The sequence below is a fragment of the Corythoichthys intestinalis genome, chromosome 19 (assembly GCF_030265065.1).
Source record: "Corythoichthys intestinalis isolate RoL2023-P3 chromosome 19, ASM3026506v1, whole genome shotgun sequence".
Taxonomy (NCBI): domain Eukaryota; kingdom Metazoa; phylum Chordata; class Actinopteri; order Syngnathiformes; family Syngnathidae; genus Corythoichthys; species Corythoichthys intestinalis.
In genome coordinates this window covers 27,248,624-27,270,939 of record NC_080413.1, presented here as the reverse complement: position 1 = coordinate 27,270,939, position 22,316 = coordinate 27,248,624, and the positions used below count along the sequence as shown (strand labels likewise).

The window sequence follows — 22,316 nt, the reverse complement described above, 5'->3', positions numbered from 1 at the left end:
GAAAGCAAAATAAGACTGAAGACTAGAATGCAACTCTGAAAAAAAGTGCTTTCAAATGGTATCTACAGTGGTGCTCTTTGATACCACCGATTACCTTGTTCATGCAACTTTGCATAAACCATAGGTGTCAAACTCAAGGTCCGAGGGAGCAGATCTGGCCTTCCACATCATTTTTGTGGGTCACAAAACCAAATTATGTGTTTTGATTTCATCTTTCTTGCTAAAAAAGCAAGACTAAACTAATACATTTTCAAAGAATGATGTTGTGAGCATTTCTTCTTAAGTATAACCCATTCAGAATGCATTGATTAGATGTTAAACAGCATAGAGCAGAACTAGACTCTATTAATTTAAAAATGAGGTATCAGGGCTTCAGAATGTCTCTAAATGGAGGAATTTGACAAAGTGCTACTTGCCTCAACAAACAGTAATTTTACTTCAATCATTCTTATTATCAATGTTATTTGTATTTTTTTGGGGGGGGGGGGGTGGAAAATTTTTGCTTTACGCTTAAGCCCAGCTGTTGGTGGTAATGCACAAATACGCTACTAAGGTACACAAGAAAGCCCGCAAACAGTTTGCTGAAGACATGTCAACAAAGGACATGGATTACTGGAACCATGTCCTATGGTCTGATTAGACGGGCGGGCTTTCTTGTGTACCGTCTTCAGAAGAGGCTTCCTCCTGGGGTGACAGCCATGCACACCAATTTGATGTAGAGTGCTGTGTATCGTCTGAGCACTAACAGGCTGACCCAAAAACCTCTACTTCTACTACTTTTCATTGTGTCAAAGTGTCAATTTGTCAGTGTTGTCCCATGAAAAGATATACTTACTCACTTTTGTGATACAGTGTAAATTGCATGCCTCAAAATTTGTGTGTGACCCCTGATAAAGATTGAGTTTGACACCTCTGAAATAAGAAACAAAAATAGACGGAAGGAGATTATTGACAAAAATATCCATATACACTGCTGGCCAAAAGTATTGGCACCCCTGCAATTCTGTCAGATAATGCTTAATTTCTCCCAGAACATGATTATAATTACAAATGCTTTTGTAGTAACATCTTCATTTATTTTGATTTCAATGAAAAAACACAAGAGTGAATGGAAAAAAAAAATCATTATTATTTTACACAAAACTCCAAAAATGGGCCGGACAAAAGTATTGGCACGCTTTGAAAAATCATGCCATCACTATATCACACGTGCAGCCAGTTAAATTGGATTCAAGTTGACTCAACCTCTGTCCTGTGTCATTGTGTGTGCCGCATTGAGCATGGAGAAAAGAAAGAAGAATTAAGAACTGTCTGAGGACTTGAGAAGCAAAATTGTGAGGAAGCATAAGCAATCTCAAGGCTACAAGTCCATCTCAAAACACATTAATACGCGTAAATCCCATGGCACTGTGGACGGAAAAGAAAAATTGACTTTGAATTGAGATTTCATGAAAGATTATGCGGATGGTGGATAAAGAACCTCGACTAACATCCAAACAAGTTCAAGCTGTCCTGCAGTCCGACGGTACAACAGTATCAACCCGTACTATCCTTCGGCGTCTGAATGAAGTGGGAAAGACCCCATTTCTGACCCAGAGCCATAAAAACACCAAGCTGAAGTTTGCCAAAACTTACCCGAGAAAGCCAAAAACCTTTTGGAATAATGTTCTCTTGTCAGATGAGACAAACGTAGAGCTTTTTGGGAAAATGCATCAACATAGAGTTTACAGGGGAAAAAAACGAGGCCTTCAAAGAAAAGAACACGGTCCCCACAGTGACACGTGACGGAAGTTCCCTGATGTTTTGGGGTTGCTTTGCTGTCACTGGCACTAGACTGCTCGACCGTGTGCATGGCATTATGAAGTCTGAAGACTACCAAGAAATTTTGCAGCATAATGTAGGGCCCAGTGTGAGAAAGCTGGGTCTCACTTCAGCGGTCATGGGTCTTTCAGCAGGCTAATGACCCAAAAAACACACTTCAAAAAGCACTAGAAAATCGTTTGAGAGAAAGCAGTGAAGACTTCTAAAGTGGCCAGCAATGAGTCCAGACCTGAATCCCATAGAACACCTGTGGAGAGATCTGAAAATGGATGTTTGGAGAAGGCACCCTTCAAATCTCAGAGACCTGGAGGAGTTGGCCAAAGAAGAATACCAAGTATTAGGCTGACGGTGCCAATACTTTTGTCCGGCCCATTTTTTTTGGGAGTTTTGTGTAAAATGATAATGGTTTAATTTTGTTTTTTTTTTCATTCTCTTTTGTGTTTTTTCATCAAACATAAATCAAATAAATGAAGATACTACTACCAAAGCATTTGTAATTGCAGTCATTTTCTAGGAGAAATTGAGCATTATCTGACAGAACATACTGGACATAAGTACTGTGTTTGTTTATTATGACAATAAATCCACAAGACGGCATTAACATTAACATTCTTTCTGTGAAAGGGATCCACGGATAGACTTTTAATTCATAAAAGATAAATGTGAGTACAAGTTATAGTAATTTTGATAGTTTGTATATTGTGACTAAATATTGCCATCTAGTATATTTTTTTAGCTAAACTTAATGTTTGAATAGGGTATTATTTTGCATAGCTATTTTGATTGGGAATGCCAGATCTCTTTGCATTGAGCACTTTTCTTTTTGTGAACATTATTTTATTTTTGAGAGATAGGAATATTAATTTTGTTGTGCTTTCACTAAATGATACTGTATCGATTTAAATGTTCTTAAGTGCCCAAATGCATGATGGGAAATTGGGAATTTGAGCTACCACGAGTCACAGTGGTTGCTGCAAAGGATATATCTTCTCTGCGTTGAGAATAATACATGGTGTTAAGTAAAAGATCTTGTTGCTTGCCACAACAGTTATAACAATTGTGGAAGAGAAGTTGCTGCGTAACCCATTAAATAGCGTGGCTCAAATAAATGTTTGCGTTACCGCTTCATCCTGCTAGGAAATTGATAATGTTATGGACCCCATTAGACCGGTGAATCATTTTGGCTCATTGTCGTTAGATGGCCCGGTTCCTCCGATTACCTCCTGAGGAAGACGGCGGCAAATATATAAACACCGAGAGGCGTCAGATGGCTTTTTATGAATACTTTAATTAATTAAACAAAAGCATGTGGGAAACGCAGCACTTGGACTTGCGCTAACTGCGCACTTATTCTACTCTCTCGCTCCCTCTCTCGCTCGACCACTTTCTTCCTCACTGCTCAATCTGACAATGCCGGTCACATTGGAAATAACAGCGGCCCCCTTGGCGGGTGCCGGTAACACCTGTGTCCCCTCCACTTGCTTGTCTCTGCCCTTAGCTCTCAATATACTTCAAACGGCGCCATTGTCGTCTGTTCACGGCAATGCTTGAGTGGGTCGTTCCACGCATGCGTTAATTGCGTTAAATATTTTAACGTGATTCATTTAAAAAATTAATTACCGCCCGTTAACGCGTTAATTTTGACAGCCCTAATATCTATATCTATACCTATATCTATCTATATATATGTATATATAATCTTTTGTTTGTTTGTTTGTTTGTTTGCTTGTTTTTTTTTTTTTTTAATTTGAGAATCCATCTTAGAGCGCACAGATCTCGTATTGGAAGTATCAATATTTCAGTACGAATCTGCATGTCAGTATTTTACAGTGTTTTAAATATAAACATTCTCTCATTCGTATGCCTTTGAGTCTGAAGTTAGAGGGCAACCTGTTTTTGTATGTGTGTTGTGCTTGTGTGTCTTCTCACTTTGTAGCCAAAACCATTTTTTTCCGTGCGCTAGTTTCTTTCGATTCATTGTGCTGCCGGGCCAAATGTTCGCCCACCGCCTTGCTGGGAAACTCTGTCTCACAGGTGTAGCCAAAGTCTCTTGCCAGGTGGAGTGCTTCTCCTGCATATACACATCACAGACTGATGAGAGAGATGCGGACCAAAAAGGGAAGGATAAAAACAGCATTCTAGAATGAAAACATAAAAGTAACTTACCCTCCACCAGGGAGGTAAGCAGTGTGACATTGGCAGCTTTTCTCCGTCCTGCCGGCAAGTTGAGGCCGAGACGGTCTAATTTCTCCCGAAGACACCGACCACCGTTCTTTGACTTGGCTCTGTGGAAGAGTCAGCAAGTTTCATGTCACATTTTTCGTATTTTTAGATTATTTTTATCTCTCTTTCTTGGGAATTGCTCCAAAATACAACTCACCTGGGCTGCAAGAGTCCAGTATAGACAAAAGAATACAGCACACAGACGATACTGATTTCTATCACTATGACAACACCATTATAATAAATGAAAGCCTGAATAGATTAAAACATGTCACTTTGCGTACAACCATCACTTCTTTAATCAAGCACATTTGCATATTTAATGTGCTTTCAGGTTGTAATTCCCCATGAGCTTCTTCATGTCTGTTGTTTGAGCATTTATCTGTAGTGAAATATATACTATTTTAGATTCATGTCATTTTCATTTTTTGTTCAACATAAAAATGTGACAATATATGTTGCTAATTCTACTTAAGACAGAATATGATGAGCTTTTGGGGGGATTGTTGAGTTTCACTAAACTATATTAATTCACGTACAACAGCTTTGGCTTCTATGAATGACACGTGTTTAATACAGTAATTTTCTAGACTATAAGGCGCACCCGACTCTAAGCATCAGCCCACCAAATTTGACACGAAAACGACATTTGAAAACGGCATCATATGACTATCATAAGACAAAATGAACCACCATGAAGCTTTGAACCAATTGGCTGCAAAGCTTCATTGCTTCAAAAAGCTTCATTTGGACACCACTGCTCCTCTGGGGGAGACAGTCAACCTCTGCTGCCACCTGCTGGCAACGCTTTTGTCATCCAACATGCCTCCAAGCATGCATTGCAGGGTTATAGATGTAAATAACAATCACAATTCATGTTCTGTGCTAATTACGTCTTCAGTTACTGTTCCAGTTGTTTAATTAATTGCTATTTATGTTATGTGCAGGGGTGCACATTAGTGGTCCGCATGCGCGCATGCGTACTAGACGGAGACAAATGCGCTGGCCCTCAGCGGCTTCCATACGCTTTTGCGTACCGATGGCTAACCACTGTATTTGCGGCAGACACGAGAAAATCACTTCTCAAAATGTCAAAGAGGCAGGCCCCACTGAGTAATTATTTCCGTGTTCCCCCACCCCCGTCAAAAGACAGACAGACGACAGAGACGTCACCGGAGCTACCGGAAAAAAGGACTTTTGCTGAAAAGTGGCTGCAGGAGGTACCATGGATAGAAGCAAATGATGCTCGCACGGAAATGTGGTACAAAATTTGCCGTGAGAATCCCAATGTCGCTGATAAGAGCAGCGCATTTTATGTAGGGTCAAAGAATTTCAGCCATCCAAACTTTGAAAAGCACGAAAAAACAGAACATGTGGCAATTAAGCAAACTATGGATGTCAGACAGGATCCAACTCGCCCTATAGACAAGTGGCAGAGTAAAGTTAATGAAGAACAGCACCATGCACTGATAAACGTGTTTTTGCTCGCATTTCACAAAGCTAAACATGCACGTTCAATGAGCTCTTATGAGGAGGACATCCCACTTTTACAAAGGCTTGGAGTTAATGTGGGAGCCGCATATGAATGCCCTTGATTTTGAATTAGTGCTTTTATGTTTATTTCTTTACATTTCACTTCAAAGTAATGGCAATTTTGTTGTGCCAGTTGATAATCAAGCATTAATTTTTAATATAATTAATTAAAGGTAATTGGCTCTAAGTAAAGCTTGTCATAATTGTATCACATCAGGCGGATCGGCTCTCAAAAAAATATGTGCACCCCTGGTTATGTGGTAACACTTTATTTGACAGTGGTGCCATAAGACTGTCATAAGGCCATCATACTTAAGACATGACACTGCCATGAGCATTAAAGAATGCTTATGACAGATGTCATTTTGTGCTATCTGGCAAATTATCTCACTTTTGAATGGATGTAAATGATCCGAGCTGGAGTTATTGACATTATTTGCTGGATGATACTTAAGACTTCTGTCATAAGCATACATTAATGCCAATGACAGTGTCATGTCATAATTAGGATGGTCTTATTGCAGTCTTATGACGCCGCTGTCAAACTGTTATCGATTAACCCAAATAAATCAACAAAAAAGTCGCACTGGCCTACAAACCAAAAAAAGCAGCTTATAGTTAGAAAATTACTGTAACTATACTTATAACAATCAAATCAAAGTTGTATAAAGTGTTTGTCTTTTAAAAACACAAATGGGTTTGCTCAACACTCAACAGAGGTTTTAGTTTACTTAATGTTTATTATTGTTTAGCATTATTTATTGTCATTGTAGTTTTTATTTCCAACGCTTAAGTTACCTCATTTACCCCTCTTCTAAGCTTGTCTCTTTTTTCTTTGTCTCTTTACGGCATCAATAATACAGCCGACCCTCTGGTTCCTCTAATCCTTGCACGGTTTTGCTCTGAATCACCAATAGTGGTGCTGAACGCTACTCTACCAGCATATCCTCTCTTTTATCTGAGCTCTACAAAGACTCGTGTAGTGCTCTTCCAATGTTCATTAAATAGATTAATGTTTGAAAAGTGCTCGACAATCTTCCTCAATTACTATTGCCCCTCTAAATCAATATAACTAAAGTACACTTGTTTTAACTGTGTGCATGACTGGAAGTATATTGTATGTCCAAGAATTGTTTGATTACTGGCCTTATTCAGAAACCCTGCACTACTTTTTACTTAAGTGGTGTCTTGGGTCCCCAAAAAGTAATGTCAGATTTCTGTCATTTTTGCACAAACCTGCGCAGTATTCCACCCAGTAGAGAGGCGTTGAGGCATTCTGGCGGTGACAATCTTCTTTTCACCTCGGCGATGGTGACTTTGTACTTGGAGGTGGAGCTGAGTAGTGACAGTCGACCTGGTACTGAGCAGAACAGATCTGTCGGATTCACCACACAAGTTCCCCCTGCACGAAAACACAAGACAATTTGTCAGAATAAAAATACCACAATATATATATTTTTAGGGGGGTGAACTATGACAGAAAGCAGAGCAATATTTAAAGTGAAAGTGATTTAGTTGACATGCTCAACGACAACAAAATTTGACAAGAAAGTGACAATTTGCTAAGATCACACCGAGCTTCTAAATGTAAATGACTGCTGTATGTAAGTGACGATAACACAGCGGAACACAATTTTTGTTGCTGTAGGTCTGACGGCTGAGGTTCTTGGTGCGAAATCCAAAACTGATCTCATTTTTTTCTCTATCATGTCAAGTTTTTCAACTATTGGACCCTCCGTTTCTTGACAAAAAAAAAAAAAAAAAAACTAAAAATACTGGACTTAACATATCCGTTTGTTTCATAAAAATATTAAAATACAGTGGCACCTCTCCATACAAAGTTAATCCGTTCCAGGACCTTGTTTGTAAGTCGAAATGGTTGTATGTCGAGCAGGATTTTCCCATAAGAATACATTATAATTCCATTAATTCATTCCACAGCCCGAAAACCTACATTAAATCCTTAATAAATACTGCTTATACGATTACAAATGGCAATTACGCATTGCAAATCAAATAAATTATGAATAAAAATAATAATCATAATAAAAATAATAATAATTCCTGTAATAATGTAAGGTATCAGCTTCTAACGTGGCGTATGTGGTTTGCGGGATGCACCTGAACACCCTGCGTGGCTGGCGTCACAAAAAAGGTGCGGTAGAGATTTTACTTTCTCTTTTAATGTTTTGTGGCTGCGGCAACTGCTGTGGACAGTAGGCATTTTGTGGTGCACGACTTCTAAAATAAATGATTGAAAACGTGAAAAAGTTGGCGATTTCTTTGGCGTTGTTGAACTAATAATGTTTTTCACCTTAACTCAGGGGTCGGCAACCCAAAATGTTGAAAGAGCCATAAAACAAAAACAGATATGTCTGGAGCCGCAAAAAATTAAAAAGCCTTAAATAAGCCTAATAATGAAGGCAACACATGTTGTATATATTTGTATTAGCTATATTAGCCTACTATCAAAATGGCTAAGTCGGTTAAAAATACATAATGAGCCTTCATGATTTAATGTTTATTTTCCCTGCAGTGCATCCAACACACCACGTGACTACTCTATTGTATGATGCCACCTCAGGTTTTTCATTACAATATTAAAGAATTGTTTCATGCTTCTATGAAGTTATAGAAATGCAATAAAGAAATACGATTTTTGATGTTGTTTTTATTTTGAGGTTCCGAAAAACAACTAAATGGAACGTGCATAACATGCCCATTATCTGGGCATGTCTTTGATTTTTTTAATTATCTCGATTTTGTTTTTTAAGTCTGCAAACAGGTGTTCTGATATGTTGATGAATGTCTCCTTCATGTACTCACCATCTGTGAACGGATTTCCATGTTTATCATCTCCCGGTTTGCAACAAAACATGCAGCACTAGTGGAGTTTAGTGATGCAATCCATTTCTTAAATCTATTTATGCATTCCTATAAGTTTATCAGAAGTAATGGAATCACACTTTCTCTCACCCCCAACTCGGTACTCGGCTGCTGGTGTTTACAATATCCACCTGCCTGGCATTCCGCCCTGCTGATAAAAACATGTGTCGCAGGCTATGACGCAAATCTGAATCGCAAATCAACAGATATGTTGAAATTGAATATTTATTCCACACATATTTACAGCATTGGAAAACGTTAAGAATGTTTGTGTCATTTTTGTCCACCTACAGAAACCACATCAAAACAAAAAATGTATTTTCCCTTAAACATCTTTTTCCATTTTCAAACATTTTGAAAATGCTCCAGAAAGCCACTAGGGCAATGTGAAGAGCCGCATGCGGCTCTCAAAACATGGGTTGCCGACCCCCGCCTTAACTTATAAAGACTGGCGAACGGAGGTCAGAGGAGGACGTCGAGATCGTAGACATTGTACGGCCCTATCGTCAAGCCAGTTCACAGACGCGCAAACCACGCTCATATTTTTCTTTCATTTCCATCTTCATTTCAATGGTAAGCGTCAACTTTTTTCTTTTTTTCACCACCTGCACTTACATTCTTGGAACCCCTGTTGATTTTTCTCACAAGAAAATCCGCCATGTGTCCGACTTGCGGGAAAACAAAGAAACTGCGGCACTGTCATAAATCATCGTATTTCGAACATGTCGTCAGATGTAGAAACAAATGGCGAGTCAAAATTTACGTCGGATATTGGAAAGATCGTGTGTCGAGATGATCGTATGTCGGGGTACTAATGTATTGATATACAAAACGGTCATGATTTCAGTGCTTATCTAACACCATTATGTTTTTTTTTTTTAACAACATGGCTACTGTAATTATAAGGGTGCGCAAGTTGTAACAAAATAGTAACTGGAGGAGGGGGGGAATTGACATAATAGTGGAAAAAAATGTGAAAAGTGTTGGATTTTACACCCAAAAAATAGGTATAAATTATTGTCCTACCTCAATTAACATAATTTTTAAAAGTCATTTAATCACCCAAAAAATCATGTGGTTGGACAGTTAAATTAGAATTGCATCCAGTAGTACATTTTCAAATGTACGCTTATCACTAAAAATGCATGCCGACTTTTTGCTCAAAGAACAATGCACATAGAAAATGATGACACTTTCCAAATAAGACATATATTTTGTTAACTGACTGTTCCAATTATACTTCAGATTATTTATTGTTGTTTGACAATTACCTTTTCCTTCATTATTGCTAATACCTTGTCTCTATATTTACGTTTTGTGACAAGAAAAAAGATTGCTCTTGACAGTTGACTAATTGCCTTCCTATTTTCAGTCCATCACTGCCTTTTTATAATCTAAACAATGTATATGTAGATTTCATACATGTGAGGTTGAGCTTTAAACTAATATTTACATATATTTGAGCTGCCTGCTTTAATCCAAAGACTTATTCTATCAAATTACATGCATAGCTACTACCAAGTTGACTAAATTGTGCAGTTGTGCATCTAAAAGTGTACACAAATCACAGAAGGCTCTTATTTATTAACTGTATCTGAATGAGTTCTTGCTTTCCTCCTGGAATATATTGTATCGACAGGTCGAGATAAGAGAGCCTATTATTAATCAACTTTCACTTAAACTAACGTGCCAAGCATCTAAAACGCAAGGTTGCTGCATGTCTGATGTACTCTGGGCTATATTCTATTATTCATCTGCCTCATTATCAAACCTAACAGCGGGGTGTGTTGCTTTGTTATCAGGCCATGCCGGATGTGATGGAAATGGAGAGAAAGATACCATTTAGGCCAAAGAGAACAAGAGCTGCCGGCAAAGATGCCCAAGCCAGTCTTTTTTGGGAGGACACTGTGGATACATTTGGCCACCAAGATAGGCTTTCTAACCTACATTTTACCAATCGTAATGCATTATTCACAATCAGCACCAATGCACAAGTTTGTGTTACATTACAGGAATTCATTTTAATTTATTTTTAAGAAACATACAGCACCTGATTGCAGAACCTGGGTAGCGACCCAGTGCCGCAAGGGTCAATTGAAAAGTAAAGCATAAATGTTCTGATTTTTAGGTAATAAACTATCAAAGGCTTGAATGGTTAAGCACGGATCAATGGTAAAATTTTTACAACGTGATTTATTTGGTGTTTAAAATACTGTAGGCTACTTAGTACATACACAGCAACTGTGTTGCAGATGAATTGCAAATCCTGTAACGTTAGCTTTCTATATCTGTAGTAGAAGCTAGCAATTTAGTTGTTAGTGCTGACCAAGAAGACAACTCAGTACTGTAAATAAGTAAAGAAAAAAAAGTTGTTGTTTTTTTTTATTCTGACCATACTTAACCCCTTCATACCCGCATTTTTTTCTGCTGGGCAGAGAAAAAAAAAAACTGCTGATTTTCTCAAACACCAGAAAAAGTGCAATTTTTGGTCGGGGATATTTCAAGCTTTTATTGATAATTTTTAATGTTGACGTTACATTGTTTTTAATGAGAAATGAGCACTTACATTTGCCTTTTTGAAGTTGTGTTTTGTCTCAGCCATTTTTAAAGAGCCAAAAATAGCAAAGAGGGCGTGCTAAAGATCATGATTTGACTTCGATGTGTAAAGTTCCGTCCAATCATCTCCCAGAAGTGGCAATAGCAACTAAATTCAATGTATTTATTTATTTAGCGACGCGAACGCGTGATGTCCTTCAGCAGCATGCTCAGGTCTGAAGGGGTTAAATAGTGTTTCATGAGGTAGAGTGAGATATTCAATCAAGCTAAAGTTTATAAAACGTAAATGCATTTGCTTTTCCCATGCTTTTGGAAAAACTGTTTGATGATCAAGTTCAACAAATCATGTGATCTATTGTGCAAAATAAATTTATGAAAAATTATTATTATTTGAAATGTTATGTTTATTTATTTATTTTAAACAAACTGGTCCTGCTGTTACGAGAAAACAACGAGTCAAATAATACCTAAAATATTACATTTAAATTTAATTTTAACTCTTTCATTTGAGATTCAATTTGGTCATGGGTGGACATGAAAAAAAAATGTACCAAAATCTTTAAAAAATAATAATAATTAAAAAAAAAAAAAATTAGAGGATATTCCTGATTAATTTTGTATCTGGAAAAACTTTTTTTTTCTTTTAAGTTTTTTTTTCATTAATTTAATTACTTATTATTATTATTAATACTGTTTTACATTCGGTCTTAACTTCTGCTCCTGGAAATGAAAAGTTTATTTTACTTAATTTCTATTGTTAGATTTTACATACATTAACGAACTACAACAAAGTAACATTTACTTAATAGTCAAAAAAAAAAAAAAAAAAAAGCAAACATTAAGTTAAGTGGCAAGTAAAATGTAATTGATTGCAGAAAGTGAATTGAACTTAATATTGCAAGCAGTAAAATTTAATTAATAAAAATATTTGCAAATTGTTACAATGATTTTATCATAGTAAATCACACTAGTTACTTTTTTCCGTGTATGACAAATGAATTTACTCAGTTATTGCATGGATTGTTTAAAATTTGATGGTTGTGACGTAAAATGTCCTCCAATTCCAGAATGACCCACAACTATACTTACTCTGCGCATGCGTCCGATTCCTCCGTAGCAGTATGTGACCTGTCTGTCAGAATCACGCGCTCTGACAGGGGGCGCGCGCCTCTGAAAGCCGCGGGTTCACATCCTATTAATTCCCCTAAAAATGTTTTGATACAAAGTAGTTTGTATTTTATGTTGCCAAGGGCAATCGAAACGAGCTATTGCTGCTAGTGCAGCGAGCGGAGCGTGCGGGCCCAGAGGCGATAACGGTATTTAAGCAACGGAGAGTAGCCTCGGGCTGCGGCGCGAGCGGCGGGCGGGATCACACGCGGAATCAAGCGCCTTTTTTAAAACCAGTTTGCCAGGAAAATTAAAGAAAAAGAACACGGGCCAAATGTCATTCTTCTCATAGCTGAACAACAATGTTTACATGCAGCTTCTTGCTTGGCAGGGAGTGCAGGAATGAGGTGTCTCGCGCGTAACTGGAAGTGCATGGGCCTTGCATGGTGGTTGACGTGGATAGACGTCCAATCCATATTGATTTGGAGTCAAAATGTCACAGTGGATTGGGCGTCTATTGCCGTTGATGGGCATTTTATTTTTTAAAAAAATGTTCTTTTACTAACTACAACAACATTGCTGGCAATGAATGAGTTAAAAGCGCAGACGACTCTTAATAGCGAATGCGTTTTTTGACTGATTTTCTTCTAAAGGGAGGGGGAAAAAACGGGTTATGTGAATATTCATGCCTGCAAAGCCGTAGTCAGAAAGAACAACATTAATATGATCTCGGCTGAATCCGGGGCCCCGCTCCTCATTAGCATATCAAAGCGTGCGCCGGAGGCGAGAGAAGCTATCGATACAGGAGTGCGAGCTAAAGCAAAGATTATTGGTTGTGATGGTTGCGGCGGCTGAGCTCAGGGCCAAATACTGCGCACCATTAACCGAATGTGATAGCGAAGGGATTCCCGCGTCAATCCGAGAGAAAAGCCCCCAACACCTCAGCAGGCCCGACTGATGAAAAATTAAAGTGGAGACACGCAGCTTTCCTCTCCGTATGGAAAACCACGCCGGCCTGACTATTTCCCTAACAAACACACGCACACGCACGAGCTCTTTCAAGCACTTAAACGAACCAGAAGTACGATTGTCGTCCTCATCTTCCCAAGAACGCGACGGAAATAAAAATTTCTAAAGCATCTATAATCCTTCTAGAACTAAAACATTAAAAAATAATAATAATAATAATTGCCAAAAACCAAATAACCGCCAATAAATGTATTTATTTATGTATAACTTCAGATTCAATAAGATCAGTGTACATGTATATTATTCCTTTCAGGGAGGAGTAATTAATAATTTATGGTTTTTATTATTGTGAGGTGTTTTGTAACGATAATAATATAGTTATAGTTAGTGCTACAATGATTAATCGATTAACTCGAGTAGTTCGATTATAAAAAAAAAGATTCAAATTAAATTTTGCTGCTTTGAGTATTCGTTTAATTTAAGTTGCGTTGTGATGGTTTGTTTTGAAAGTGTTTTTATTGATTTGGGTGGAAACACTGACCTCTAGTGGCAACAGTGAATATGACATAACTCATTTCACATGGCTTAATCCAGCTGCTTCCAAGTTTGTTTGTTTTTTTTGCTAATGTTTTTTTTTAATGCATTCGTAATTTGGGTACAATTAGACGTTTTTTGTGTTAATATGTGTTTGAACCATTTGATAAGGACCATTGTTTAAAAAAAAGAAGTTAGCATTTTATAGCATTTGAGCTAGGGGACTTTTGCTATGTAAATTCGCCATATCGTTCTTTTGCTGTACTTAGATCCTCATTTCTTTATTACATACTTTTGAGGCTCAGCTTAGGTATATTTAATTTTTTATGTTCCTTATCCGATTACTCGATTATTCAAACTAACTAGTTCATCAATTAATCGACTATACTAAAATAATCGCTAGCTGCAGTCCTAGTTATAGTATGATAATTTGTGAATAATTTTAAATAGGCAGCAATGAGCATTGGGCCTTATCAGTTTGCAATCAAATAATTCTAAACTGTTGTTGGCTATGCGTTGCTTTATCATTGCACCAAAAATAAAGGAACTTAAAGTAAAAATTCTGAACATGGTAAATGTTGGAGGAAATGTGGATGTTCATCTGTGGGCCACTTCCATATCTTCTGGGAGTGCACCAAGATCTCGTCTTTCTGGAGAAATCTAGCGATGGTTGCTGAGAAGAGTTTGTGTTTGGAAGTAGAAGCAATTTTATTATGTTTTATTTTGGTAAAATCCCAAATGGGCTTACAAAACGAGAAAGGCACCTATATACTGCCAGCAAGAAAACAGTAACTCGAAAGTGGTTAAAGGAAACACCACCTAATGTCACTGAATGGATGGACATAATACATGAGATTTACATTATAGAGCGAATGACCTTTTCCCTAAGACACTCAGCTGAAAAATGTGAAAGGCACTGCATGGGAGAAATGGAAACTTTTTCTAATTTTAGGGTTGTGATGCCTTTGTTCGCATATTCCTATTGACAAGCCCTGAATGGCTCTCTTTTTTCCTTTTATTTTATTTTTTAAACATATTTTATTTCTCGTTGTTGGTCATTTTGTTATGTTTGATGCTCCACGTTGTTATTGCTGGGAAAAAAAAAAAAAAACTCAACAAAAACAAAGACGAAAAAAAAAATTTAATTAAGAAATAAACAAACCGTTGTCGGTTTTACATTACAGTACATACATTGTACATTATTTCACCTGCATCATTATTCCTGCCAATCTATTGTGCTGAATTGCATCAAATATTCTATATTTTGACATCTCTGCAATCATTAGTAGCAAAAATAAATAAATAAATAAATAAATTTGTGCAGATCGGTGATATAAAACATGATGAATAAATACTCAATCAAACATTATGTATTAAATGAAGAGTATTCTCTTTTAAAAGCGTTTAGTGACTGTTAAGTGATTTCAAAACCAGAAATAGGCATCAGCATGTATCCAAGCGAAAGTGTAATAAACTGACAGCACACAAGTAGTTTTCCGGCGTGTTTGCTCTCTTGTCTTGTCGTGTCAGAACATGAGTGTTCACGGCCTGGGGTATACAACAATGCAACACAACGAAACATAAGAGAAGTGGAAGTGGGTCTTACCTCTCCGGATGACGCCCCCTTGGCCGTTGAGCACGAGCCCACACTGCGCTTCCACAGAGCCCTGTGGAGACACGCGCTCATTAGTACGAGTAAGATGCTCACAATCACTTTGCGCGCCTTGTTTGAGCAAGGACCTGCATTTGTTCTTCAGGTGATCGAGGACAACAGGTGTAATGTATGTGCATTTAGCAATAAACACATGTAGCTGGATGACAAAATAGCTGATGGATGTATTTTATTTTAGTATATGATTAAACGCAACAGTTTCGACGTATAAAGCATTACCAATCAACCATTTTCTAAATGTATATATGTAACAGGAGTGTCGATTTGAAAATATTAAGGAAAGAAACATCTAATAAATAAACAAATAAATGATTTTAAAAGCGCTTAGAAATTGGGCAGCAGAAGCATGTGATTTCTCGCACCCAATCAGTGAAGAAGGGCAGTTATACGAATGGAATCATTGTATGCATTGCAAATTATTATTTCACTTACATATCATTAAAGAAAAATGATCTATTCATTATTTTTAACACATACACGGTGGAGTGAAAAACCCATTGATTTATCTACATTATTGTTGTAATCACGTGTATAACTTACTGAATTATATTCACGGGACATTTGATTGGTGGAATTTTGTTAATTGTCGCAGGGAACGCTAAAAGACCGCAAGCCTAAGTGTTAGGTTTACAATTGCAATTCAAGTTGACAAATGATGTCATTCATATTCACCCTATAACGGGCATTTAATTACGTTTATTTAATAGCGTAAGACCAAAATGTTTATATTAAATACATTTGATATTTTTCATTTTTAAAGAGATTAAATGATTGCATCTGCTTAAAAAAACGACAGAAAACCCCAAAGACATAATTTTATATAAAATCACAATTCAATGTATACTATATATGCAGCATATATACACACAGTATGCATATGTAAATATACATAAAAAGCTAAATTAGAGATTTAAAATGTATTTTTAATTTCTAAAGCGTATTGGAATGTCACATCAGTTTGGAAATTATGATATATTCAATATCTGCAGGTCCAACCTGTTGTAGACCTATTTGCTCGTGTGCATGTGCATGCAAGCGCCGCCATTTTGCTCCAGATCAGCACTATCAACAATGTCATCAAGAAAGAAGAACACGCTCTTTTTATTCAGAAACACTTAATCCCCCGTGCGAGCCTCGAGGCCTGCTCCCCTGAAGAAAGCCCCCCGATTATAATAAAATGGGGAAAAGCGAGCTTGTTGTAGTTGGGGGGTATGAAGGCTACATATAAACCCGGCTCCTGTTCTGTTTCTTTTTATTCCATTGCGAAGCTAAAGTGATTATAAAATCAATATACAAAACGCAGAGGTCTTGCATGAATTAACTTAGTGACGGGGGAAAGGTGTGGCAGCTGCTTTTGTTCGGCATGAAAATCTCTTTAAGTCTCAAAAGATGACAGTGGGCTCCACGGAACCATAGGCGCATCTGTTCCGTTCACGCTTTGTGCGAGTTCAGGTTCACGGAGCTTTTCTTTTTTTCCCGATGAAAGACCAAACCGAAGCTGGTTTTAAACTATTTTATACTAATTTATATTTTACTTAAATAAATTTAAAAATAAATAAATAAATAAAATAAAGGCTGCAATTGGCACAAAACATTTTAATAATAATGATTTTTTTTTTTAAACTGACAGATACAGAAAGCCCATATTTTTCAAATACCACTGTAAATAAATGTATTACTTGTGACTGAAAAATATAGAAATATATATATAATTACAATACCTGTATATCAAAAATCTAAAATGTCATATTATTTAACCATAAACTATAGATGCATGCACATACTATTTTACATGTGCATCCATCCTAATCAAACGCTGACTAAATATTTTAATCTTTAGTCAACAATGCCATTATACAAATATGGTTGGAAGTCGGTAAACATACTTAACGCAGCCGACATTATTTGTCAACGTGTTTAACTAGAAGCTTGTTTAAATCAGCTCAGATGTCACTGCATAAGTAACAAAGTTGATTGACGTTAAGTCGGTAATTGGATAAACTACGGTGCTTTATGGCACTCGAGCAGGGGTATTGTGTCCACAAACCCGATCCGTTAATCCGCCCTTGACCGCAGAATAGAGAAACTAGCCGCTTTTCTTTAAACACACACACTCACATTCACAGCCACACATTTTTCTTCTCGACTAGTTCTTTACATCTAAAAGAATTATGTAAAATCTGGGTCACGTGTGCGTGTGGAAAAATAAAGGGCGGATTTGACGAGGATTGTATAGACTGCCAGTCAATTAACCTTTAGAAAACAGACGCCTGGCTTTCAGGGGCGCGGCCCCGTGCAGACTTGACATTTACTTGTTGTACGGTCACGTTCGTTCGGCTTCCCCATGCTGCTTATTTGCTGGCAAGCAAATGATCTCGAGATGATATGCAGCATTATTCGCTTTTCTCCATAGACCTCACTGCTTTGCAAAGAACCTGTACACACCCGGACTGAGCACAGTCAGCAGACTGGCAGACATCTGGCACCCTCTTTGCTTCTCATATTTCGGAATTATGCTTGTTTGGGGTGGGGGCATGGTGTCAATAATGGGCCAGTGGGGCACGGATGCTGGGGGGGTGACCTTACTAGAATACACTGTCCTAACCTGACTAGACTAGAATACATATTGAGCACACAGCCAAACTATTACGGACATAGCAACTATTTAAACGATACTGAAATTGATTGCAAAATACTATTGCAGTGACCACAAGATTTTTCTGGACGAAACCAAATTTCATTATTCATGAGATGGCCAATGGAGAACCACCCACTTCCAAAAACTTGGGTTCACTATAGGGATATGCTTATTGGTTTAATTTAATGAATAGTAGATGGTTATTCTTTACAATCAGATGAAAATTAATGATAATATACATTATAATACTATTCTATACTATACTATACTATACTATACTATACTATACTATACTATACTATACTATACTATACTACACTATACTCATGCTATGCTATAACGCTATATGCACTCTGCCATGCAATATATATATGGCATGCTTGATGGTCCATGCTTCTATAAAAACTATACAATACAACGATATACTACATTACACTATAAAATCTCTAAACTATGCTAACTCATTGCATTGTGACTATTTTGAGCCACACAATATAAGATTGATTTAGACAATACTTGCACATGCTAAATTACATTTCCATTAGGCCGTATATACTGCATACAGTGTTATTTTAAAACAATATCATATCATCTATTAATTTCTTAAACATTCCTTATACTGTCTTGCAACTCTTCTTTAATGATTGGCTAAGCCAAATCCCTACACCCATCCTAAAATAAAAAAAATAAAAAATAAAAGTGGTGGTATAATATGGAATGAGTTAATGGTTTATGATTTACTTTATGTATTTCTATGTCATTGTCAGCTATATGTGCTCTTGGCACAATTAAAAAACAACCTTTGACATAACTTTAAATAAATTATAAACTGATGATAAACTGTACTGTGCTGCTTTAGTGATTCCCAACAGTACTGCTTTGAAAAAACACATGGTTTGCTAAGCTAATTTTAAAAGAATACTACAAATAATGTCAAGCACTGTATGCAGATAGCACAATTAATTGCTCATTATTGAATAACGTTTTGTCACATTTTTTTTCTGTCGTGAGATTGTTTAGTTTTAATAAGAAAAATATGTTAAAGGAAGGGTGGAAACAGTGTAGCCTACCAGATTAGTCGGTGCAGTGGTTTGCAGTAAATGTGTTTTTGTTGTTGTTTGTCTGTTTGTTTTAGGGAAGGGGGGTTCAAAAACAGGTACCTGCAGGTCGTCTGCGCCTGTGGGAAGGCCCAGGCCGGCAGCAGGCAACAGTCTCTGGTCCGGATGGTGCATCCCGACGCCGTAGGCCTGGGAGCCGTGTGACGTCATGAGCGACAGGTCGTGTCGCCGGTAAGCGTCGAGGCAGCCCAGCTCTCGCCGCTGCTGCTCGTCCAGACAAGACGACTTGAGCGCCGAGCGCGCGTTGTGCAGGTTGATGAAGTCTGCGGGCTCTCCGTGGTGGATCTGCTGGTAGTACTGGCCCGAGTGGAGCGAATTGAGCCCGTAGGCCTCCGGGGCCACGGCCGGGTGGGAGTGCTGGAACTCATAGTGGAAGGACTGGTGGTGCAAGGGAGTGTACTGGTGGTTGGCCGAGAAATAAGGAGAGGCGAACTCCGTGCCCGCCGGCGCCGGGTAGGTGAGCGGGGACGAGGAGGAATAGGCGACCGAGGAGTTGGCCACGGACTCTAGGCAACCGAGCTGCATGAGCCGGTAGCTGTTTGATCCGTCGTGACGTATCTGCGGAATAAGAAAGAGAAGCGGGCTGTGGGAACCGTGTCATTTAGCATCAGCCGCTGTCTCCTCACACTCGCTTGCAAAAAAAAAAAAAAAAAAAAAAAAAAAAAAAAAAAAAAAACACACAACACACGCCCCGACAAAAACACAACTCACACTCTCAAAGCGCGTTCCCCTCGCTTTAAAGCACCTGAAGGAGATGTCACCTATACGCCCGGGAGGGAAACCATGAACTACCGGCAACAGGAGCTATCATTGCCTTTTTTTTTCTTTCTTTTTGCGCATGTTTGCCACTTTGCTGCCTTTTAAAACTAACATTTTTATTTACCATTATTTCCTACCCCTTGCTACTGCTTTCAGTTGCGCACAATGGATACATGCACTAATCACAGTTTTCCACATACTAATAAAAATACATTTCCTGCTGTAATCCCTATTTTAAAATAAATTAATTGTTTTGGTTGTCTGTTTAAATAATACGATTCAAAGATAGAAGATCGAATTACATTATGTTCCATTAGAAAAATCCACCATTGTTATATTCTTTAATTTACTCCTTATTTTTAAAGAAATTAAAGGAGCGTTTACCTCTGCGTCGTGGACAAGTCCCGGGAAGGTCGCTGACATTGTGTTTTTCTCCAAAGTAACCCGTTTCGTCCCTCTCCTCTCCGACGATGGTAAAAACGTGTTAAAATCCCCAAAATGCGCGATAAATGGAAAAGTCTCCCCCTCGCTTGCTGTGTGTAAGTAAGAAGGGCAAGAAAAGCTGGTGCAAGGCGAGCGTCTCCCCTCTGCACGGACGGGGCTGGCTCACGGATTTTGTACTTGCAGGGTATTTCTCGGCTGATGTCGTAGGTCCCTTGGTAATATAGAAGTTTTGAAAATTAAGCATCAGCACTGAGGAATGGGAGGACAATAGACGGAGCGGAGCATCCCAGGAGACCAGGAATAAATATTGTATCTTCGCCTTGATAAGGAAGCACGTGCTGCTTTCAACAATTTCCTCCGTTTTTGGCGGACATTTCCCTTTTTCACCCGTTTGTGCATGCATGGTCTTCTGCTCGCTTTCACTGTGTTTTTTTTTTTTCCAAACAGCTAAAAGCCTTTTTCATTTTCATTTTTTTTTTTACAAACGGATTTGCGACTCAAAATGTAAGTTTATTTTTGTGCATTATATCGGATATTTTCAGAAAATAAAATTGAATTTTAAATGTTAAAAACAGTATATGTGAAAGTGTGGGTGTATATTATGATGTGGAGTGATGCCTTTTGTATGCTTATCAATAGACTTGGGGAGGATTTTTCATTGAAAAGAGGTTTTTCAAACAAAAGGAATACATTTATGCAGCTTTTTTTTTTTTTTTTTTTTAACACACATTTATTCCATTTGACGAGAACACAAGATTGGAAATGCACTTTTGATGTTAATTTTTTGCTACTACTGTTGATATTTTAAAACTATATTTAAAAACAGGATTTTCACTTCTGATGCTTGGACAAAAGCTTATTGTTGTTTTCCGTAATTATTTTGCATTCATTTCAGGGCAAATGTATTTAATTTTCATTGCGGTAAAAAGGAATGATCAATGTACGATGCATTTTTTAAAAATAAAAATGAATTTGAAATAATATTCGATCTCTAATTGTATTTTTACGAACTGCTCTTACACCATTTATTTTCGATTTTTCAGTGAACCCTTTTTATTCTATCCTCATGATTTTACTCACCTGCTCGCGCCCTCGGGGTGGTTGTGCTGCTCTTGCAAGTGTATGTTAATAGAAAGGCGCGTGCACGACGAGGGTCTTTTTTTTTAATTCTTCTCTTTGTTTATTCGTTTCATTGACTTCTACTCTGTAAATTAAAATTTTCAAAAACAAGTGAACTCGTACCCGAATAAAGTGGCTAATATGAAACCGTGGCGCACGGTGGGATATCTGCAGCCTGTTTCAGGAATACAAACACCACCTATAGCTATAGTCGTTGCCCTTGGGCAGCCTAGGAAGAAACAGCAATACAAAACGTGAAGGCGAGAAGGTAAAGCTCGCGGCCACAGCCTGGAGAGGAGCAAGTACAACTGTGGTGGAGATGGGAGGGGAGGAACACGCACTGTCTAATAACTGTCACATTCTCTCTCATTCAGAGCAAATGCATGGACATACATGGAGATAAGCCCCAATCAGTCTTGTTTTGTTTGGTGTTTTTACTGCTCGTCAGCTGTAAGCAAAACCAATCTTCATGCGATATTATTAAAAAGTGCAGACTGCTGACGCCCAGACGCCACCATTGACTCTACACTTTAATTAAGCAACTATTTAACCCTCCCATCTGTTCCTGCCTGTATGCACGCCTCTCACACTGTCACCACCGTTGCGATAATGATAACAAGAATATTTTCATACTGGATATGAACAATAAAGGCGTATTTTTTTCCATTTCATTTGTTTTTCTTTATGGTCATTATATGTGCTGCATGATAAAACGCAATTAAAGTAGATCCTAACTTCTTTTTTCTTTTCGTCTGAATCAGCAACACTTCCACATATCACGCCTCCAATAGCATCCATTAAAAAAGTTCTCAAGGCCTTTTAAAATATTTTAATTAACCATTCGAGAGTGTTTTTTTTTTCTCTGCCCTCCAGGCTTAGCGTCAAACCTCAGCTCCACGAAGGCCGGTTGTCGCATCCCGGCCAGGTATGTAAACCT

At 37.9% G+C, this 22,316-nt stretch overlaps 1 protein-coding gene across 1 annotated transcript in view; it reads right to left on the bottom strand.

The window, feature by feature from the left end:
• Positions 1 to 20,411, bottom strand: part of tfap2d (transcription factor AP-2 delta (activating enhancer binding protein 2 delta)) — a 29,152-nt gene extending 8,741 nt beyond the window's left edge. The window contains exons 1-6 of the mRNA XM_057823101.1: positions 20,201 to 20,411; positions 19,100 to 19,615; positions 15,236 to 15,296; positions 6,814 to 6,979; positions 3,988 to 4,106; positions 3,751 to 3,892 (exon numbers count right to left, since the gene is read on the bottom strand). Of these exons, the coding sequence (XP_057679084.1) occupies positions 3,751 to 3,892; positions 3,988 to 4,106; positions 6,814 to 6,979; positions 15,236 to 15,296; positions 19,100 to 19,615; positions 20,201 to 20,239 (1,043 nt within the window). The 5' untranslated portion in view covers positions 20,240 to 20,411. The remainder of the gene's footprint in view (positions 1 to 3,750; positions 3,893 to 3,987; positions 4,107 to 6,813; positions 6,980 to 15,235; positions 15,297 to 19,099; positions 19,616 to 20,200) is intronic.
• Between the last annotated feature and the right edge of the window lie 1,905 nt (positions 20,412 to 22,316).